Source organism: Tasmannia lanceolata, unplaced genomic scaffold, assembly GCF_043159265.1.
Source record: "Tasmannia lanceolata isolate RefF3 unplaced genomic scaffold, GAP_Taslan_0.1 ptg000015l, whole genome shotgun sequence".
NCBI lineage: Eukaryota > Viridiplantae > Streptophyta > Magnoliopsida > Canellales > Winteraceae > Tasmannia > Tasmannia lanceolata.
This window is the reverse complement of record NW_027518692.1, coordinates 45,321,784-45,338,750: the sequence shown is the minus strand read 5'-3', so window position 1 is coordinate 45,338,750 and position 16,967 is coordinate 45,321,784. Positions and strand designations below refer to the sequence as shown.

General features: G+C 37.1%; 1 protein-coding gene across 8 annotated transcripts in view; it reads right to left on the bottom strand.

Annotated features, from left to right (window-relative positions):
* LOC143847550 (lysine-specific demethylase JMJ27-like) overlaps window positions 1-16,967 on the bottom strand; it is a 42,930-nt gene that overhangs the window by 10,958 nt on the left and 15,005 nt on the right. For 5 of the 8 annotated variants that reach the window (XM_077356436.1, XM_077356433.1, XM_077356437.1 and 2 more), the window contains exons 4-12: window positions 16,697-16,829; window positions 16,542-16,605; window positions 13,359-14,118; window positions 9,782-10,111; window positions 6,503-7,453; window positions 6,348-6,420; window positions 6,171-6,256; window positions 4,052-4,171; window positions 2,641-2,711 (exon numbers count right to left, since the gene is read on the bottom strand). In XM_077356436.1, coding sequence (XP_077212551.1) covers window positions 2,641-2,711; window positions 4,052-4,171; window positions 6,171-6,256; window positions 6,348-6,420; window positions 6,503-7,453; window positions 9,782-10,111; window positions 13,359-14,118; window positions 16,542-16,605; window positions 16,697-16,829 — 2,588 coding nt within the window. Of the gene's footprint in view, window positions 1-1,809; window positions 2,160-2,640; window positions 2,712-4,051; window positions 4,172-6,170; window positions 6,257-6,347; window positions 6,421-6,502; window positions 7,454-9,781; window positions 10,112-13,358; window positions 14,119-16,541; window positions 16,606-16,696; window positions 16,830-16,967 lie in introns of those variants that run through there. The other 3 variants (XM_077356440.1, XM_077356441.1, XM_077356438.1) reach the window with 3 other exon arrangements.

The window sequence follows — 16,967 nt, the reverse complement described above, 5'->3', positions numbered from 1 at the left end:
CCTCATTGTCTTTGAATACGAGGGGAGCTCAAATGGAGAGATATTTAAAGAGCGTCAAATTGTAGAAAACATGTGGTGGTGGGGTTCCAACGTTGTTTTATAGGAACTTCCCTACTAATCTCAGCAATATATCACCGCAAATTTTAGAGCTTCCTATTATTTGGATCTTAGAATGATTTTATTTTATTGAAATGGCAGAATAATATCATTAATGGAAAAGGAAGTGGGCCGAGGAGGACCACAACAAAGATCTAATCTAGAATGATTTTATTTCTCCATGTTATTTTTTAGACAATTTGTTTGAATTTTAAGATTTCTTCAAAGACTCTACCCTTAAACAGCTTCCAAGCTTCAATCCATTGCCACAGTCCTCTTATTCTTATTTTATTCTCTCTATCTCCACAAAAGAGTTTTGGTCGTTTCACCAATTTAGGTAGGTGTATCCTTGAATTTATCAAAAAGCATCACTAGAAAGCCTTATATCCCTCGAACCATTTCCATGTCTTATGTGGCTCTTCAATTCCTCACAAATCCAAAGACACCCCTTCTCAAAAACACCTCTACAAATGCCCGTCAAAATCCCCTATCCATGTTTCCTATCAAAAGAAATATGCCAATTAATGAACCTAAGTCTAAACTAAATTAGAGCCGAAAGCTGATAGCTTTGACTTTAGAGCCAAAAGGACTCTTCTTTTTATTCAAGCCTTCCACTTTATCTCCCACTCCCTTGTAGTCTCCCTCTTCTCTTGTTTAGCACGAGAGGAATCTTTTTGTTATTTTAAATATGTTGTTACAGAATTCATAAAACCAGAGAGGGAAAGTTCTTATCAAATATAGACAAACACCAATATCAACTTCCTAAATGTATAAGACTAAATAGTACTGGTGCTATAATTGTTTTTAATAAAATTATGTAATCCCCAACTAATTCTCCTAATAAAAGAACAATCTGGCATCATCTCTTTCACCTCTTCAATGCAACCTCTAAGCTTCAATGCGCCACCAACTCATTTGAGTTGCTCTTCTTAATCCTACTGACAATATAATTATGATACAATTAAGAAGATAGTACTAGAAAAGATTCATTCATCAATTGGGGTGATGCATTTAATGCATAAACCATTCCAGCCAAGATATAGATATACTATACTATATTACTATCATACTTGCTGACCGAATAAAAAGTGTATAGTCTTCCAGAGTGGCAATTCAATTATTTGTACCACAAATCATTTCTATCTTTGAAGATAGAATCATCTCTCAGAGTCATAGAAAAGGCAACTCACTCACTTACAATCTCATGCACTGCAGAATTTAACACAATTAAAGATCAGGATTTATATGCTCGAATTTTAAAATAAGTCCATTTGAACCTGTTGGGTCATTTTTCTACTCATTTCAATTTAACACAGTCAAAGACCTCCCTTTATATTCCTGAATTGTAATATCAAGTCTATTTGAACCTATTGGGTAATTTTTCTACTCATTTCTTTTCAATAAGTCTTCACTTTCACTTTCCACAATCTGAAAGAGAGGATGCCATCCCAGCAATGGACAATGGAAGAACCTGAACGGCAATACACTTTCTGCCCAATCGTAAGAAGGAAACCATGCCATAATCATATGGACCTGAACAGCATCTTCCCTTTTTATTATGATCTAGGCTGCCTCTGGTACTCCCAACAAAATTCAGCTCTAGGCAACCACTAAAGGGGGTGAGAAGGATTCAGATTCCCCTCGATCATTTAACCAAACTTGCTTCTTGTCAATCATGTCCCAAAATTTTAAATTCGACACAGATGCCCAGTGGAAAAAATGCATTTAAGCATGTCCCATACCATTGTATTTTACAAGATCCTTCAAGATACAACTTGTCTCTGTTAAATAGGCACATAAAAAATATTGATACTCTACAGAGCTTGTCTCTGTTAAATAGGGACATAAAAAACATTGATATATTATACACAACACATGATGTGGGGAGTCAGAGAAGAGGATCCAGGAATATCGGTTACTTTAGCCATCACCTTCCAAGGAAGAGATCAACTGCACTGTCTATTTTTAAATGGCATATTGCATTCAGTGTGCTCTCCAAGATCTACAATCTCCACCCATAAGTCAAATAATATTAATCATTTCAGACTGCTTCCACTTAGTCCCTTCAATGAGAAAGAGCATATTCAATTCATTTGCCTTTTGTGACTCATTTAGCATGAATATTTACAATAAAAAATGGTACCACATCCCTATCCAATAATTAGACTATTCATTTTGTGCTTTTGTTTTCCTTTCTTTACAAAATAGGAGAAATATGGGACAGGACAGTGGGCCTCTAATTTGTGCAGGTACAAGGCAAAAGTTGAAAGAAAGAAACTACTAAAATCCCTATAGAGCCTGAATCAATCACTACAGTGAATTCATTTCAGAAAATACAATTAGGAGAGCCCAGTAGTGAGAAAGGCTAACTTGATTAGCTTGAACACAGATTAATAACCTAATTAGAGGCGGCTCGAGTGTAGTTCCCCAAACAAACATTTCTTTCAAGAACTTGCAAGCATCTAAGTGGTAGATGTTAAAACAAAGAATTTAACCTATTAGCGGAACCAACAAAAGTAAAAATTAAAGAGAATAAATACTTACTTTGGTTGTGACATCAGATCTCTGGCTTCTCTCACAGCTGCACTAACAGCATATAGTGCCATCTTCTTAACCTGTAAAGACAACAATTAGATCAACGTCACAATCGCATAGGAACATTGCAATCTAGTAACCTACTGGCATCTGGCAGTTACGACTTGCAAGAATAAAACCACTGCTTGACTTAGAAAATAAAATCCAATAAACATTCCGAAAATTTCAAATGATACGTAAGGATTCTATAAAAATCCTAGAATGTTCACTGTACATCCAAAATCACGTGTGAATAGACCTTCTAACTTGGTTTCTGGACATGGTTTTAAAAAGAAATCCAGCATACCAAGAAATATCTTATCACGGGATGGCTGAACTTCAAACTGGTCTAGAGGGGAAATAATATAAATGAACAGAGAGCAGAAGGAACTTTCACACCTTCGCAACACTTGCAACATGTAAGTTTCAGTGACAGCATCAGGATTGTATGAATATCTGCCTAACTATAAAAAGATCGCTATGTCATATTAACAATAATGTCAATAGATCAAATCACCCTCCTTGTAAATTGGGATTAAGGAAATAATTTTGGGGGTTTGCGTCCCCTAACCATTTTAGGAATTTTCTCACACTAACCCTCAGGTGGATCAAATGAGATATGCAAAGCTATTTAGGGACCTCCTCCACCAAGTTCAATATAAATTTTGATGAGAGCTTTCTTGGGAATCCAGATCCTGTGGAGGTAGGCAGTGACTTTAGGAATAATAAATGCAAGATTCTTAAGGAGTTATCTGTCCAATTGGCATGTCAGACTTGACTAAGGGCAAAGAGAGGATTGCTTGACATTCTTCGAATTCTCTTTAGCGAGTGGCAAGTTTTGAGTCAGGAGATTCCTTAGTGGCAAGTTTTGAGTCAGGAGATTCCTTAGATATGTGTAGAAAGGGTGCTTAATCATAGCCTGGGTCTTTGGAGAGTAGCCCACATCATCTGTGAAATCTTAGATATGTGTAGAGAGGGCCATATGTCTTCTTTCCATATCTTGAGAGATGCAAAACAAGGTGTCAAACTCTTTGGTGATAGTAGCTGTAAATAAAGATGCATGCTTGTGAGGAAATCTCTTCCCCTGGTGTGATTTTGTTTATTTTATTCAATACATTCCTGGTTATCATTTCAGGAAAAAAAAAATCAAGTCACTCTAAGCTTTTGGCATTTGCCACTTTCAATAAACCATGCATTACTACATGCTAGGTACAGCCTCATTCAACATATTGAAATATCTAAGTTTCTTCCCATAAATCCCACCTAAGATTAAATCCCAATTCGTAAGCTTAATTAGACCAAGGTCAGTAGCATGGTAAGCATATGCCTACATGCTATACAAAAAAACTACTGCCAGGGGAAAAATCAGAAAGACAAATACCTCCAATTTATCTTCCTTGGCTCTGTGGTTCTTCGGAAGCAAGCGGAACTCTTCTGTCAACCGGACACATTCTTGAACATTCTCAGGGGATACAAAGTCAAGGGCCACTTTAATGCACGACTGGAAAAATAAGAAAGGGAATTTACAAAAATGTCTAGACAGACAAATAAATAAAAATTGCATCCAGAGAAAGAGATAGATGTGTGTCCGTGTGTATGTGAAATAATTATTGGCAGGAATGCATAAGTAGAGGTGGTGAAAAGCAACCAACTGATAACAACTTGAAAAGATAGGAGAAGGGCTAAATGAGTTGCGGCCATCCATACCCTATCATAAGAAAATCCTCATTCACTAATATCAAAACCTCTATTCCAATAACATCAAGAGGAAAACATGATTTTATAATTGACACTTCCTAGCTTATAATGCAAGCATTTGTTTTTAAAGTTTCTCCTTTGCTTTTCTAGCGCCATCATGGTAATATATAATAAATTTAGGCTAGTATCAGAAAGAAAATAAAACACCTTTCAAAAGTACTGAGGTTTGTGGATAGCAGTGAGTTACATCCATGAGGTTATTGTTCAGGAAAAGAACAGATCAATGTTTTAAAACTCGAACTTGGACAAGTACTAGGCCAACATAAAAGAGATTCCACTCGGGCGAGTTAATGACCGATGCAATCATTCATTAATTTGGTCGAGTCAAAGGAGTTTTGATTGACTTGGTATGGAAAAACCTGGACTCGAGTGAGAACTCGGCCAAGGTAAAAGGGAATGAACTTGGGCGAGTCAACAACTAATTTGGGGAGTTTTTAAACTATGGAAAAGATAAAATGTCAATTGGTTACAACCAAAAAGAATAAAACACATATTGGACATCACTACTTATAACATAGGACAGGGACACCACTAATTATAACATAGGATGGGTTGGTGGGTTCAGCTTGACCAGCCCTACAAGTAATGGGTTACCTCATTTTAGTGAGCTCATACTTGACGAACAGTGGAGACATTACCATCACCACATTTTAATCAGGCATCCTCAACATCTCTAAGGGGATGATTGCAGATATGGATGGGGCCTCTACGGTGATAAATCACCAGTAAATAGAGGATAGATAAGAAGTCAATAAGTCATAGCAGTTTCCATTTTGTTAATTTTGTATTTGAATTAAATTAAACAGCAAATAACTTTCCACATCATTTGATATGTGTGCATGTGGCTGAGTGATAGGAATAGGATGCATACACATTTCATATTTCCTATCTTCAGCCCAGAATTGTATGTTCTTGGTTAACATGTATTGCATATGTGATTCCAACTCAACTCAACTAAGCCTTTGTCCCAAACTAGTTGGGGTCGGCTAATGAATCCTTTAGAAAATTTTCATGAAGAGCTACCCGGCTCAAATTTTCATGTGATTCCGCTGCCCAAAAAAAACATGCAAAAGCACATTGTGCTGCTCTCAATGCACTTTCAAAACCAACAGACACTCTCAATTGAAAAAATACAAACATATGAGCATTATTAAACAATAGACTGCCATTCTAATAGAAAAGGAACAGTTAAGAGCCACCAGAGCATAAAGAAATTTGACCACCAGACACATTTACTCAATCACAAGAGAAAAATATACCCCCAACCAGGAACAGCCAATACTTCCATTTAACACCATGGGAGACCCGTAGTTATTATCTCTGGTTGATATTTTCTAGCCATTAATTAATACTAAGCTATTTTACATCCCTTCCTGAATTTACCACTTCCTTGGGAAGATAAAACTGAAGATATAGCCTACGGATTTTAAATTCCAGATATATAATCTTACTGATTTTAAATTCCAGATATTCTAGAGTTTTAAAGTGTGTGACGCATTGTGGGAAACAATTTTAGCCATTTGTAGTAAGTTGGAGAAATATAATATTCTAAGACGTAAAATAATTCTAAAGATCTGATCGTGAAATAAGTTTCAAATTTTTTATATTGGCTAGTAATAGAGAAGCCTCAAATCTGTGACAGAAAAAAAAAATTAAATTCATATCTTTCTTACCCACAAAAGGCGAGCATCTTAGAAGAACCTCTGAAAAATCTAGGCTCGTACATGTTTTGAGAGTCTAACCTGTCTATTTCTCACTTGATGAGGACACCCTGCTGGAATGAAAACTGCTTCACCAAGATATTGCTCAAATGTCCAAGGTTCGACATCTGTAGGAAGATATGAATTAATTTAATTGTTTAAAATATGAAATGCCGCAACTTTACAAGCCAAAATTAAGTGAAAATAAAAATCACTAACCGAACTCCTCTTTTAGCTGTCTCTTGTGCCTTTCATTTAAGAAAAGGGTCTGGTCATGAATTGGATGAATCACCTGAATCAAGCTTAATAAGACTCATATAGATATGTTTCCTCTTAACAGATCACATCATACAATGACATTCAATGATACTCACAGAGTTGACAGGAAGATTTTTTATATGTCGAAATTCTTTCCAGTGCTTCTGCAGGTACTCATTTAACTTTGGCACATCTTGCCTTCGAAAGATATCCCAGAGAGCACCTCCATAAGCACCCTTTGAGTCATTGCCATTCTGAGGATAATCATCCATTGTGTCTGGCTTTGCTGAACCTGGAATGGTAAATCCCTTCTCCCTGGAAAAGGAATTTCGCACAGAATCTTTCCCATTAACTGCCACATCAGCAGGGGGGGAATCTTCTGGATTACACAATTCCCTTTCAGCTTTTAATTCACACTCACCATCCACTCCTATGGGACAACTATTTTCAGTAAAATAACCACTGGAGCTTGCATCAACCTTATCTGGTGATGAAGAGTTACTGTGAGTAATATCCCTGCATTTTGAAGAGCTTGGTTCTTTAACATCAGATTGTTCTCCAATTCGAACTTTTGTCTCCACGTCCATGCTTTCAGGCAAAGATGAATTCCTCTTAACAATGTTTTCACATTTATTAAGTTCGCCATCCAAAGAGTTCTGTTTCTCTAGTTTCACCATCTTAAGATCCATGTCTTCTTGCAATACCTGAAAATTTTCTTTATCTATCATTTTTATCTCGAGGTCCATGCTTTCTGCCAATGGATCATCCTCAGATTCTATTATTTCAAGTTGTTGTCTATCTACTTTGTCTGCCATTATATTCATCTTTTTCACCAATATAGGATGACTATCAACAATATCCCCACACATTGCAGATGCAGGCTCGAAAATCTGGAGTTGCTTATCTGATTCTTTTGCCTGTATTTCGCTCAGATCACTCACAGCCTCATTTATCCCTCCATACAGGTCTCTTGAGTCTTCTTTTTCATGTTTCTTCTGCAACTTGCTTATTTTATTGAGTTGCCATGCAGCAATTTTCACCTCACTTGTGTGTGTCAAAACATTCACCTAGACAGAAACCACAGAACAGTATGATAAGATTGCAAACATCCATCAGTTGAAGAAGACGTGATAAAAGGAAACAAAAAATCCATCAGTTGAACAAAAACCTTTCTGGATATGAAACTGGATAAGAGGAAACAAAAAATTAAAAAAAAAAGCATCTGAAGTGGGTCTAATAGTTACCATAAATGACAGACAACAAGGTACAGGAGACGCATATGAACATCAAAATCAGTGTCCTAATAAATTCTAAATACTAATCATGTCCATACAGCTTGCAAGACAATCTTTAATATTAGCAATTCCCGTTGAAGACAAAAGAATTAATTTGACCAATGACCAACAATTTGAACGCAAAAATAATAGTTTATATGCTGAAACTTTTTGGAAATGCTAAAAACCATGGGAATGTTAACAAAAGGTCATTTGCTTGTAGCCCACAACTGACAATCTGTACCATCAAGTGGGAATCAGCATATCATAGGCACCACATGCAGACCGTAGGCATGTGATGCCAAAGCTTAAAGTACATCCATAGAAATCAAACGTATAAGGAAGACCACAAAGAAGATGAACTGAAGAAACCAAGTCTAGTCCAAAGAGAAGAAACAAGCCTGGATCAGAAAAAAAGAAGATAGCACATAAACATGGATGAATTTCATTCTGCATTTCAACACAGAAAACCAGGAAATAAGGTTAGACAGTGTATGTGTATCACCCATTCACGAAACAATAAAACCCATCACAGGAAAATTAACAAAAGGAGTTCTCTTTATGGTTCACAGATTACAGGTTTAACCCAGTCAATGTAGTAACGGAAAAGATACCATCCTAAGATAGTTCCAGAGATTTCGCACATCACATGGGCACATGTGAAAAACCTGAGACTGTATATCAGATCAAATCCTTATGAAATAAACTACAAAACGAATGCCCGTACAAAAGAGAGAGTTGCGGACGAGCCAGTTCCCTACCAAAACCAGAATAGCTACACGGTTCCAACAGTGTGCTGCTTGAAAACAATCAATATGCTTCTTTTCTTGAAATAAAGGAGAATATGTCATTTGAACATCCATTGTTTCGGTCTGCATTCAGTAAATTTTTGTACAGCTCCTAGAGGATGAGAAACTACTAGAATAGCAGTTCACAGGAGGAGGAAGGGGAAGTACCCTGCTACTAAAATTTACATGCAACGATCTATGACTTGTACCCGAAGTTTCTAGAAGATGAGACTATTTAGGCCATTCTAACTACTTGGGAACAGTTTTTGCTAGTGAAAAATTATCGTCAGCACTGACAAACCAACGGCGTGATTAGATCAATATCCACTTGACGTTTAAGATTCTATGTGAAAACTAAAATTCAGACAAATGATCAACCTTGATCCATTGGTGTGGGTGTAGTTTTTTAAAATATTCATTTATGAAAGGGATTCTGTGTGAGAACATTCTTCTCACTAGCCACCCCCCCCCCCCCCCCCCCAAAATAATAATAATAATAATAATAAATAAATAAATTAAAAACCCTGGTTCCCTTCAAACACATGTTTTCTAGGATGTTTCAGATCTTCAAGCATAACATAGGCCAAATGATCAGACTGACAACTACAGAAACTAGTGATCATGAAATTAACCATCTGAATAGTTAAGGGTTCCCCTTGCAATGACCAATAGAACAAGGGTTTAGGTTTCTTTTTTAAAACGAAAAATTCTTGTCACGCATGTGAGTTTTCTCCTTTCAAGTCGTTCTTGTAAAAAATGATCAAAAGTTACTAATCAAATGTGTATTGAAGTAAATGTGATCTAACTGGAAATTATTTTTATTCACCTCATTTAGAGTCCAAAGCAACCTGTCTTAAGGAAAAGTCCACTGGTTATATGGTAATACGATAAGTGGCAAACAGCAAGCAATAGCAATTGCACTGCATTGTAAGATGAGGAACACCATAGCTTAGTCCCCTTATGACAAAAGAAAAGAGTGACACTGATCTCATGAACTGGTCTCATACAAGGGGACTTGAGATTACCATGGCCAAAAGCAGAGTCAAAGCATAAAAAATCACATGCCAATCTGTTAGGCCAAATATTTCTTATCGGGGGCTGATCCAACCACCCTTAAAATTAGGCATGATGTATATGTCATTTGGTCCTACATGTAAAGAAGTAGACGCCAAATAAATAAGACAAACTGACATGATGGAAAATGCCTAAACTTATGGGTGTTAATACCAATTCCCATAACTGAATAACATTAAATATTGCAAATAGCACAATATGAACTACAATGCTAAATCTAGTTGTTTGTCAAAGCCTTTGGAGGTGGAGGTACACATACTGCATCAGAAATATCGCAGTGTAGCTTCGTCACTGAATCACCTCTGCCAAGCTCTTCACAAGATCCATATGCAATGTATGTTTTCGGTCCCAAGTCTGGTTTCAGGGAACCATCGGGAAGCCTTGTAGCAAGATTCAAAAGACCGGATTTGGGATGGGTATAATCATAATATGGGAGTGCTGCAATAAATTCAGCACCATGCCTTGGCAGACGCTCTTCAAATAAACTTGAAGAAGGCCAATCCTTCAGCTTCAACATCTCTGGCCACCCATTCTTATGCATACGGCCCTCTAAGTAACCTATGAAGAATTGGTGAATATTAATCTCAACCTGCAACACAGGAAAATATGAGCTTAACAATTACTATGCAACTTGCAGGCGAATCAAGACAGTTGTAGATAAAAGAAATTTGTTACTAATTTAGAAAAAAAAATGTAACTTCTGGACAAATGGTTCTGCATAGACAATGAAGATTAATGAAGACTAAAAAATACACATTTGAAAAACAATAGGAAAAACATAAAAAAGTCTGCGTGCTCTCAAATACACTCATTTGAATCTTTCTATAGTTTTGAGTTTTGACAATCAGTTAACCTCTTCATAAAAAATGGTGTAACTTAGTCCACCGATGTAATACAAGTTACTCAGATGTCAAATCCAAAATCATCCTTAGCAAGCATGCCTCTAATCATAAAGGATGTGCTTATCGATCGACTAGAAAAGTCGAAGAATTAACCTGAGGATAGTCTGTCAGCTACATCAAGAAAGTTTTGGAGAACCATGAGAGTATATATTCCCCGCACTGCATTTCTGAGACAATAATCAGTGATTTTGGGAAGATGCCGCTTATTGTGGCAGTGATTAAGCACCCTGATGAGTTAATATATGCGACACGCGCGGGTCAAGCTTTTGGGGCGTATGCTTGGCTTAGAGAAAAAGAGGGTTTGTACCCTAAATGAAATAGTTAAAATTCTTCTCTCCCATGGACGTAGCCACACTGCCAAACCACGTAAATCTTATGTTCTTGTTTGTCTTATGCCCGACAACTAACAATAGCGTTCACAGATAAAGAAGCAGCAAGGAGCAAGGATGGCCCTTCAGAGACAATTGAAGAGAAGAGAGAAAGATTATAACATTAACAAGGAGCTCAGGTTCCTTGCTGCTATGGTACAAGTATATTCACACTTAATTGGGAGAAGCGCTAAAAGGCATAGTTCCTCCACTAGACATTTCAAGGAGCTAGGGTTCTTGCTGTTATATTCCTAAAGAAAATGTTAAGAAAAAGTCAGATCCCTTTGTTCCTTATTGAGCTTATGTAAGGCTTCCAATAAAAACAGAATTAACAATCATATAAATGATAAACCATATTCGTTTTGATAGAGAACAAAGTTTGAAAGATAAAAGAAATAAAATAACGACACAAGTGAAGAATGTGTGAGATCCTTCCAACATAATCAGCTGATATTCAACTTCAAAAGGCAGAGAGACCTAGAAAATTAGACTCTAGAAATAGCAAATGTTGGTCATATAAACAAAAGCATGGAAAAAATTAAATAAATGAACAAAAGAGTTGCTTGGGGAGACCAATATGTCCAGATTATGGAGAACTGCATTGCTTTGCTTATTAGACTAAATCTATTCTGACTCTCTTATGGGATAATCACCTAGAGTGAGGTCACAAACATACTGTGTGCTTCTCCACAAAGACTTATTTGACACTCCATGAAGATAGGATGCAATTGAAACCACCCATAATGTTCCACAATCCTCATAAGATCCCTGGGCACAGTATGCTCACTCTGGGTGATCCAAACAAGATTGATCCAAAGGGGATCCAAAATTAGTCTCTTGTAGTACCATACCAGATTTATAATGTTGAAAAAAATACCAAAAGAGATTCCCACGAAAGACTGTGTTAAAGTATAAAAGATAAATAACACCTTTCTCCAACAGCTTAAGCTTTTGGAGAAGTTGGTAAGTTAACATGGTATCAGACTATCAGAGCCAAAGGTCTCGAGTTCAAGCCTCCCAGATAGCAAAAATCCACATGCGATGGTCGGCCCAAAGTGGGACCACATGTGCCACGTGTTTGCCAAGTGAGCCACAGGTGCGGGGGTGTGTTAAAGTATAAAAGATAAATAACGCCTTTCTCCAACAGCTTAAGCTTTTGGAGAAGTTGGTAAGTTAACAGACTGCATTGCGTCCTCAAGTACTCCCCACGTGGTGATCTTCACACAAAAAAGAGGTCTTTGTCATGAATGATGATCTCTAGAAAACCACAGAATAAACAGTCTATGCTTTAGCCGCAATAAATTGAGGCAATTAATTTTACACACTCTTCTTTCGAACGTGCTAGTGATTGGTGGATTGTCTAATAAAAGAGGGGTAGCACATGGTGGTAGGTATGGGCCGTATGGCCCAGGGAAGAAATTGGGATACATATACAAACTCCCTAAACAGGAATTGTTATGCAGGTACACTCTAAAATAAACTCCCACACACCCATGTTTTTCTGCATATCCAGCCCACACTCTCATTCAGGAAGTTACAAGATCAGAAGCCTTCTTGCTTTGCCTAATTTCCTTGACTAAATGGGCATCATAAAATATTCGGGAGAGAATTATGACCTTGCGTGACATCATAACCAAAGTACTGATAGATTTCAAGCAGTATCTCAACTATTTATGAATCTTATGGCTTCTATACAAGAAATTCCCTCTATAGAATATATTTCTGGTACCATTCTACCAGCTTCTAGAGAAACTTTCTTTCTACAATATTGTATCCGTTGAGTCACTTCTCCATAAATCCATCAAAACCTCTACTGAGTGGGTGCCTGCAAACACATTCCAAACATGGAGAAAAATTTCTATGTATTCTCAAAAAGAATATGAAACTACTACAGATAATATTTTCAGAAGCTTAGGGATACAAGAAACCAGGCCAAATTTATTCCTGATCCAATGAATGGACATCTGACGGACATGGGCATATATTTAGGGAAAACAACAACGTGTCACTACATATGGCACAGAAAGTCTTGCCGCGACACATAATTATCAAGCTAGAACAAATTGGAAACATCTGTTATGGAGAACCTTCGCAGCGTCCATTGAACGGCATGCTCAAGAAGATTAATGAACATACTCACCAAGTTTAAGCATATTATGATGTTGGCCTACACGCATTACTGCTTTTAACTTCAGTCGATGATTAAAAGCTAGACTAATCAGTAATCACACAAACTAAGCACATGTTTACCCTCTGAAACTATGGCTTGGTTTGGAACCTCAGCCACTCAAGTGACTTCAAAGTCCATTTCTAATCCAAAAATGACGCAGTGCTTGAAGTGACAAGTAAGTTATGCAAGGAGACACACATTAGAACATTGGTATTAACATATATTCTAATTGCAATATGCCCTCTGTAGCATCATATAAGGTCAAAATTGCATAGAAAGGTAAAGAGAACAAAGAGCAACACACTGAAGGTTCCATGCATCAGGAAATAGAATTGATGCCAGGAAAATCAAGAAGTGAAATACGCAATCAGTTCAAAAAAGAAACAGAAAGCTAACCTCGCACCAATCCAAGCAATCAATAGCCTTCACAGTCTTACTCTCCTCTTTGAATTTCTTGATTCTTGTCTCTCTAACAGCTCTCCACATGACCATTGGTTCCCAACTAAGCCCAGAGGTTTTTTCATGGACGTCTCTAACTATCACCGGTTCACCTCTAACCCAGTGCCTTTGGAAATGCTCAATTTTATTGTCTCCCAAGTCGAGCGCATTTGGACAGTACAGGAAGTTATCACAACTACTCTCCCTATAAGCTGCTTGCCGCACTTCAGAATTATTTTTGTCATTTTCACCAAGAGAACCATTAGGAAAGCACGAAGAGCAGCCTTGAGATAAATTACCGTCTAAGAATAGATGAGTACTAGTAATATCCTCTGCATTCTTAAGCAGCTTGACTACCCAATTGGCTTTGAAGTTGCGCCGTAACGCAAGCAACTCAGTGCCACAACCACCACATTCTTTTGGAGGGCATGGAATGCTACCATCATCTCTTGCTTTCCAATCAGGAAAAGAACAGGACATGTTGAGAATACCACCATTTGTGGCAGGCAAAGCTTGGCTCTCCCAACCAAAACTTTTCCTTGATCCACTACTTCGGCCATTCACATTTATACCTTGACCATGAGCTCTAGCAGATTTGGCTTCATTACCTCCAGGTTTTCGTCCTTCCCGGAGTTCCCGACAACAACTGAGACATAGGTCGTAAGAACAATTGGGGCAGCTTCTGTGGAAATCAACAATGGATGTATAGCAATTGTCGCTGTTGGATAAAGTAATTAATATGGTTAAAATAACAAACAATTAGAATGAAATAAAAAAGATTGGAAACTGCCTCTTTTATTAAAAATATGATGGAAATTCATGACTTCTCAAGGTTTACAATGAGTTGTGAAAAATATAACAAATTCAATAATCATAGCTATCATCCAAAATCAATTCAAATAACAAATACCAATAATACATGGCAGCTAGGTTCAATCAAGCACAGAAAAGTGCTAGCCAACATACCAATAACAAATATATGAGTCAGCCCAATAGAAATTAGCAACAATACTAGAGTATGGGCATCCACTAGTGAAATAAAAAAAGGTGATGTGTCAGCATGAAAACATGGAATTTTCAAATTATTGTTCAAACTCAATCATGGAAGATACAAATAAAAATCGATATCCCAAAGTAACTTGCTTTCTGTGATGCAGTGGCTGATGAAAACTCTTACTTCATGGAAGTCCTAAAGTTTGAAGAAATAAATCACCTAATTTCTATCTTTGTGATAGGTTGCATCTCTCATATATCCTGGTGGTAACTTTGTCCGGTAAATTGGCAACAGTTACTAGTATGAGTTCAACGACTTGGCATTGTATGCTTGATTTATAATTCTGGTTTTCCCCTTCTTTGGGCCCTTATTATCCTTTTTATTTTTTAAGTAAATGTGATTTCACTTGGTGAAAATAAATAAGGAAATACATTGGCCATTAAGCCAACTTCTATGATATACTAGAAAAATTAATACTCATAACCCTTCATCACAATTTAGAACGAGAGATGGATCACATATGAATCATCCAGTATGATTCGGAGGTTATTATTACTGTCAAAGATTAAACAAGATTAATTATGATCTTAACTTGGATTGATTTCACTAAGTCATACCAATGCACATTGCAGATTAAATCTGTTCATGTGATTTTTTTTCCCTGTTAAATTACATAAACGAATAGGAATTGCTCCAAAATGATGCATTTTGATTAATAATATGAAATAATATGAAGTAAGCTGAAAAAAGAGTAAGTCCCATTTCAACTTGCTTGAGTTCATTAAATGCATACCATTGTACAATTTAAAACTATACTAGTTAATATGAAATTCATCTTATGTTAATTTTACCTAATTACTAGACAAAATACTTCCTCACTTATGTTTTCTAATAAATACTATGAGGTACAACTTTACATACAAAAGAATCTCTCTCTCTCTCTCTCTCTCTCTCTCTCTCTCTCTCTCTCTCTCTCTCTCTCTCTCTCTCTCTCTCTCTCTCTCTGTGTGTGTGTGTGTGTGTGTGTGTGCGCGCGGGCGCGCGCGCATGCGGGCGTGCATGCAAAGCAGATATCAGTCACCAACCCAAAAAATTAGGCAGTTCCACTTTCTTTATTGTGTTGTGCCTTCCACTGGATGGATGTCCAAGCTAGTAAACAGCAACTATCATTAATAAAATCAAGAGAGAGAGAGAGAGAGAGAGAGAATATCTAGACTCTCGGACCCTCGATCAAGAATCCGCAACATACAATTCTGACAAGGAGGAAGAAGTTCTTCCAAAGATAGTAGAAACCTTCAAGAAGGAGCAGATGAACAAGGCCCCTCGCATGGCTACCTCAAATTATTCGAAACTTGTCGAAGAGATTCACTTTCATCCTGGCCAACCACCACAGCATTGGGTGGGAGACCACTTCCGAAAGGCTCTGTTCCCTACTTATGCAGGAAAGGAAAACTCATGTATTGCAACATATTATCTACAACTCACGGGAAAATCCAAGGCATATATAGTATACAGCTCAGTCAGAGAAGTAGGCAATACGACTCAGCTCAAACAAGCCAGGGAAAAAAATCATGAACAAAATTGGAGAAAAAATAGAAGGGCATAATATAAGTGTACGTGTAAGTCTTTCACTTACTTGAGGCCTGGTTATATAACAAAAACCAAGCTGACTCGGATGGAGTCAACAGGCAAGTTTTAAAAAACCGGTCATGACCAAGTAAAAGTCAATTCAAGATGGCTCCCGTTGAATATCAAGTCGACTCCAAGCTTTTTGTACTTCAGAATTAAATGAGCAATTGAACAAAATCCTCAATAACTAAGAGCCAACTAGTACTTGAACACAAAGAATGGCAATCTGGTGACCCGACCTAGAATGCAGATAATCAGGGATCATAAAACTTGAGAAATCGCTACAGGCAACCTAATAAAAATACTGAAACGGCTGCTAGAACTATATTTCATCCACCAGGAAAGACTTGCATAGTACTTGGAGGCAGTTCTAAAATATGTAGGCATTTTCATAATTTTTCAAAAAAGAAAAGAGCGTTATAACATATAAAAAGAAATATGTCCTTCACAGCACCAACTTAACAGGATATTTACACAGCTGTGATTCAATCATCAGGAGGGTGTGACAATGCACATACCAGTATACGCGCTCATTCTTGTCAGGTTTAGACCTTGTTACATTCACTTCTGTTGGTTGGATCCCTAAAGAAATACTGAATGGTGTTAATAGAACTGAACATGTCAAACTTGTGGGGCACAAATAAAGACAATAGTGCATATTAGATTGAATTGCCTTGTAACTTGGCTTCCACTTCTACTTCTGATGAGTGCTCGCTGTGAATTTGCTTAAGGAGAGGTAAAAGTTTATGCAGCAGATAGCGTAGCCGTTCCAGTTTGGTGTTTGCATCTTCTTCTTTCCTGCTAGCCTGTAAGAAACCCGAAGTCTTAAAATGTTGAATGAAAAAATTGCAGCACATAACTCTCAAAAAAAAATTTAAAATTAAAATTAAAATTGCAGCACATTACCCCAAAATGATACAAGATTAAAGGAGAAAACAACATAC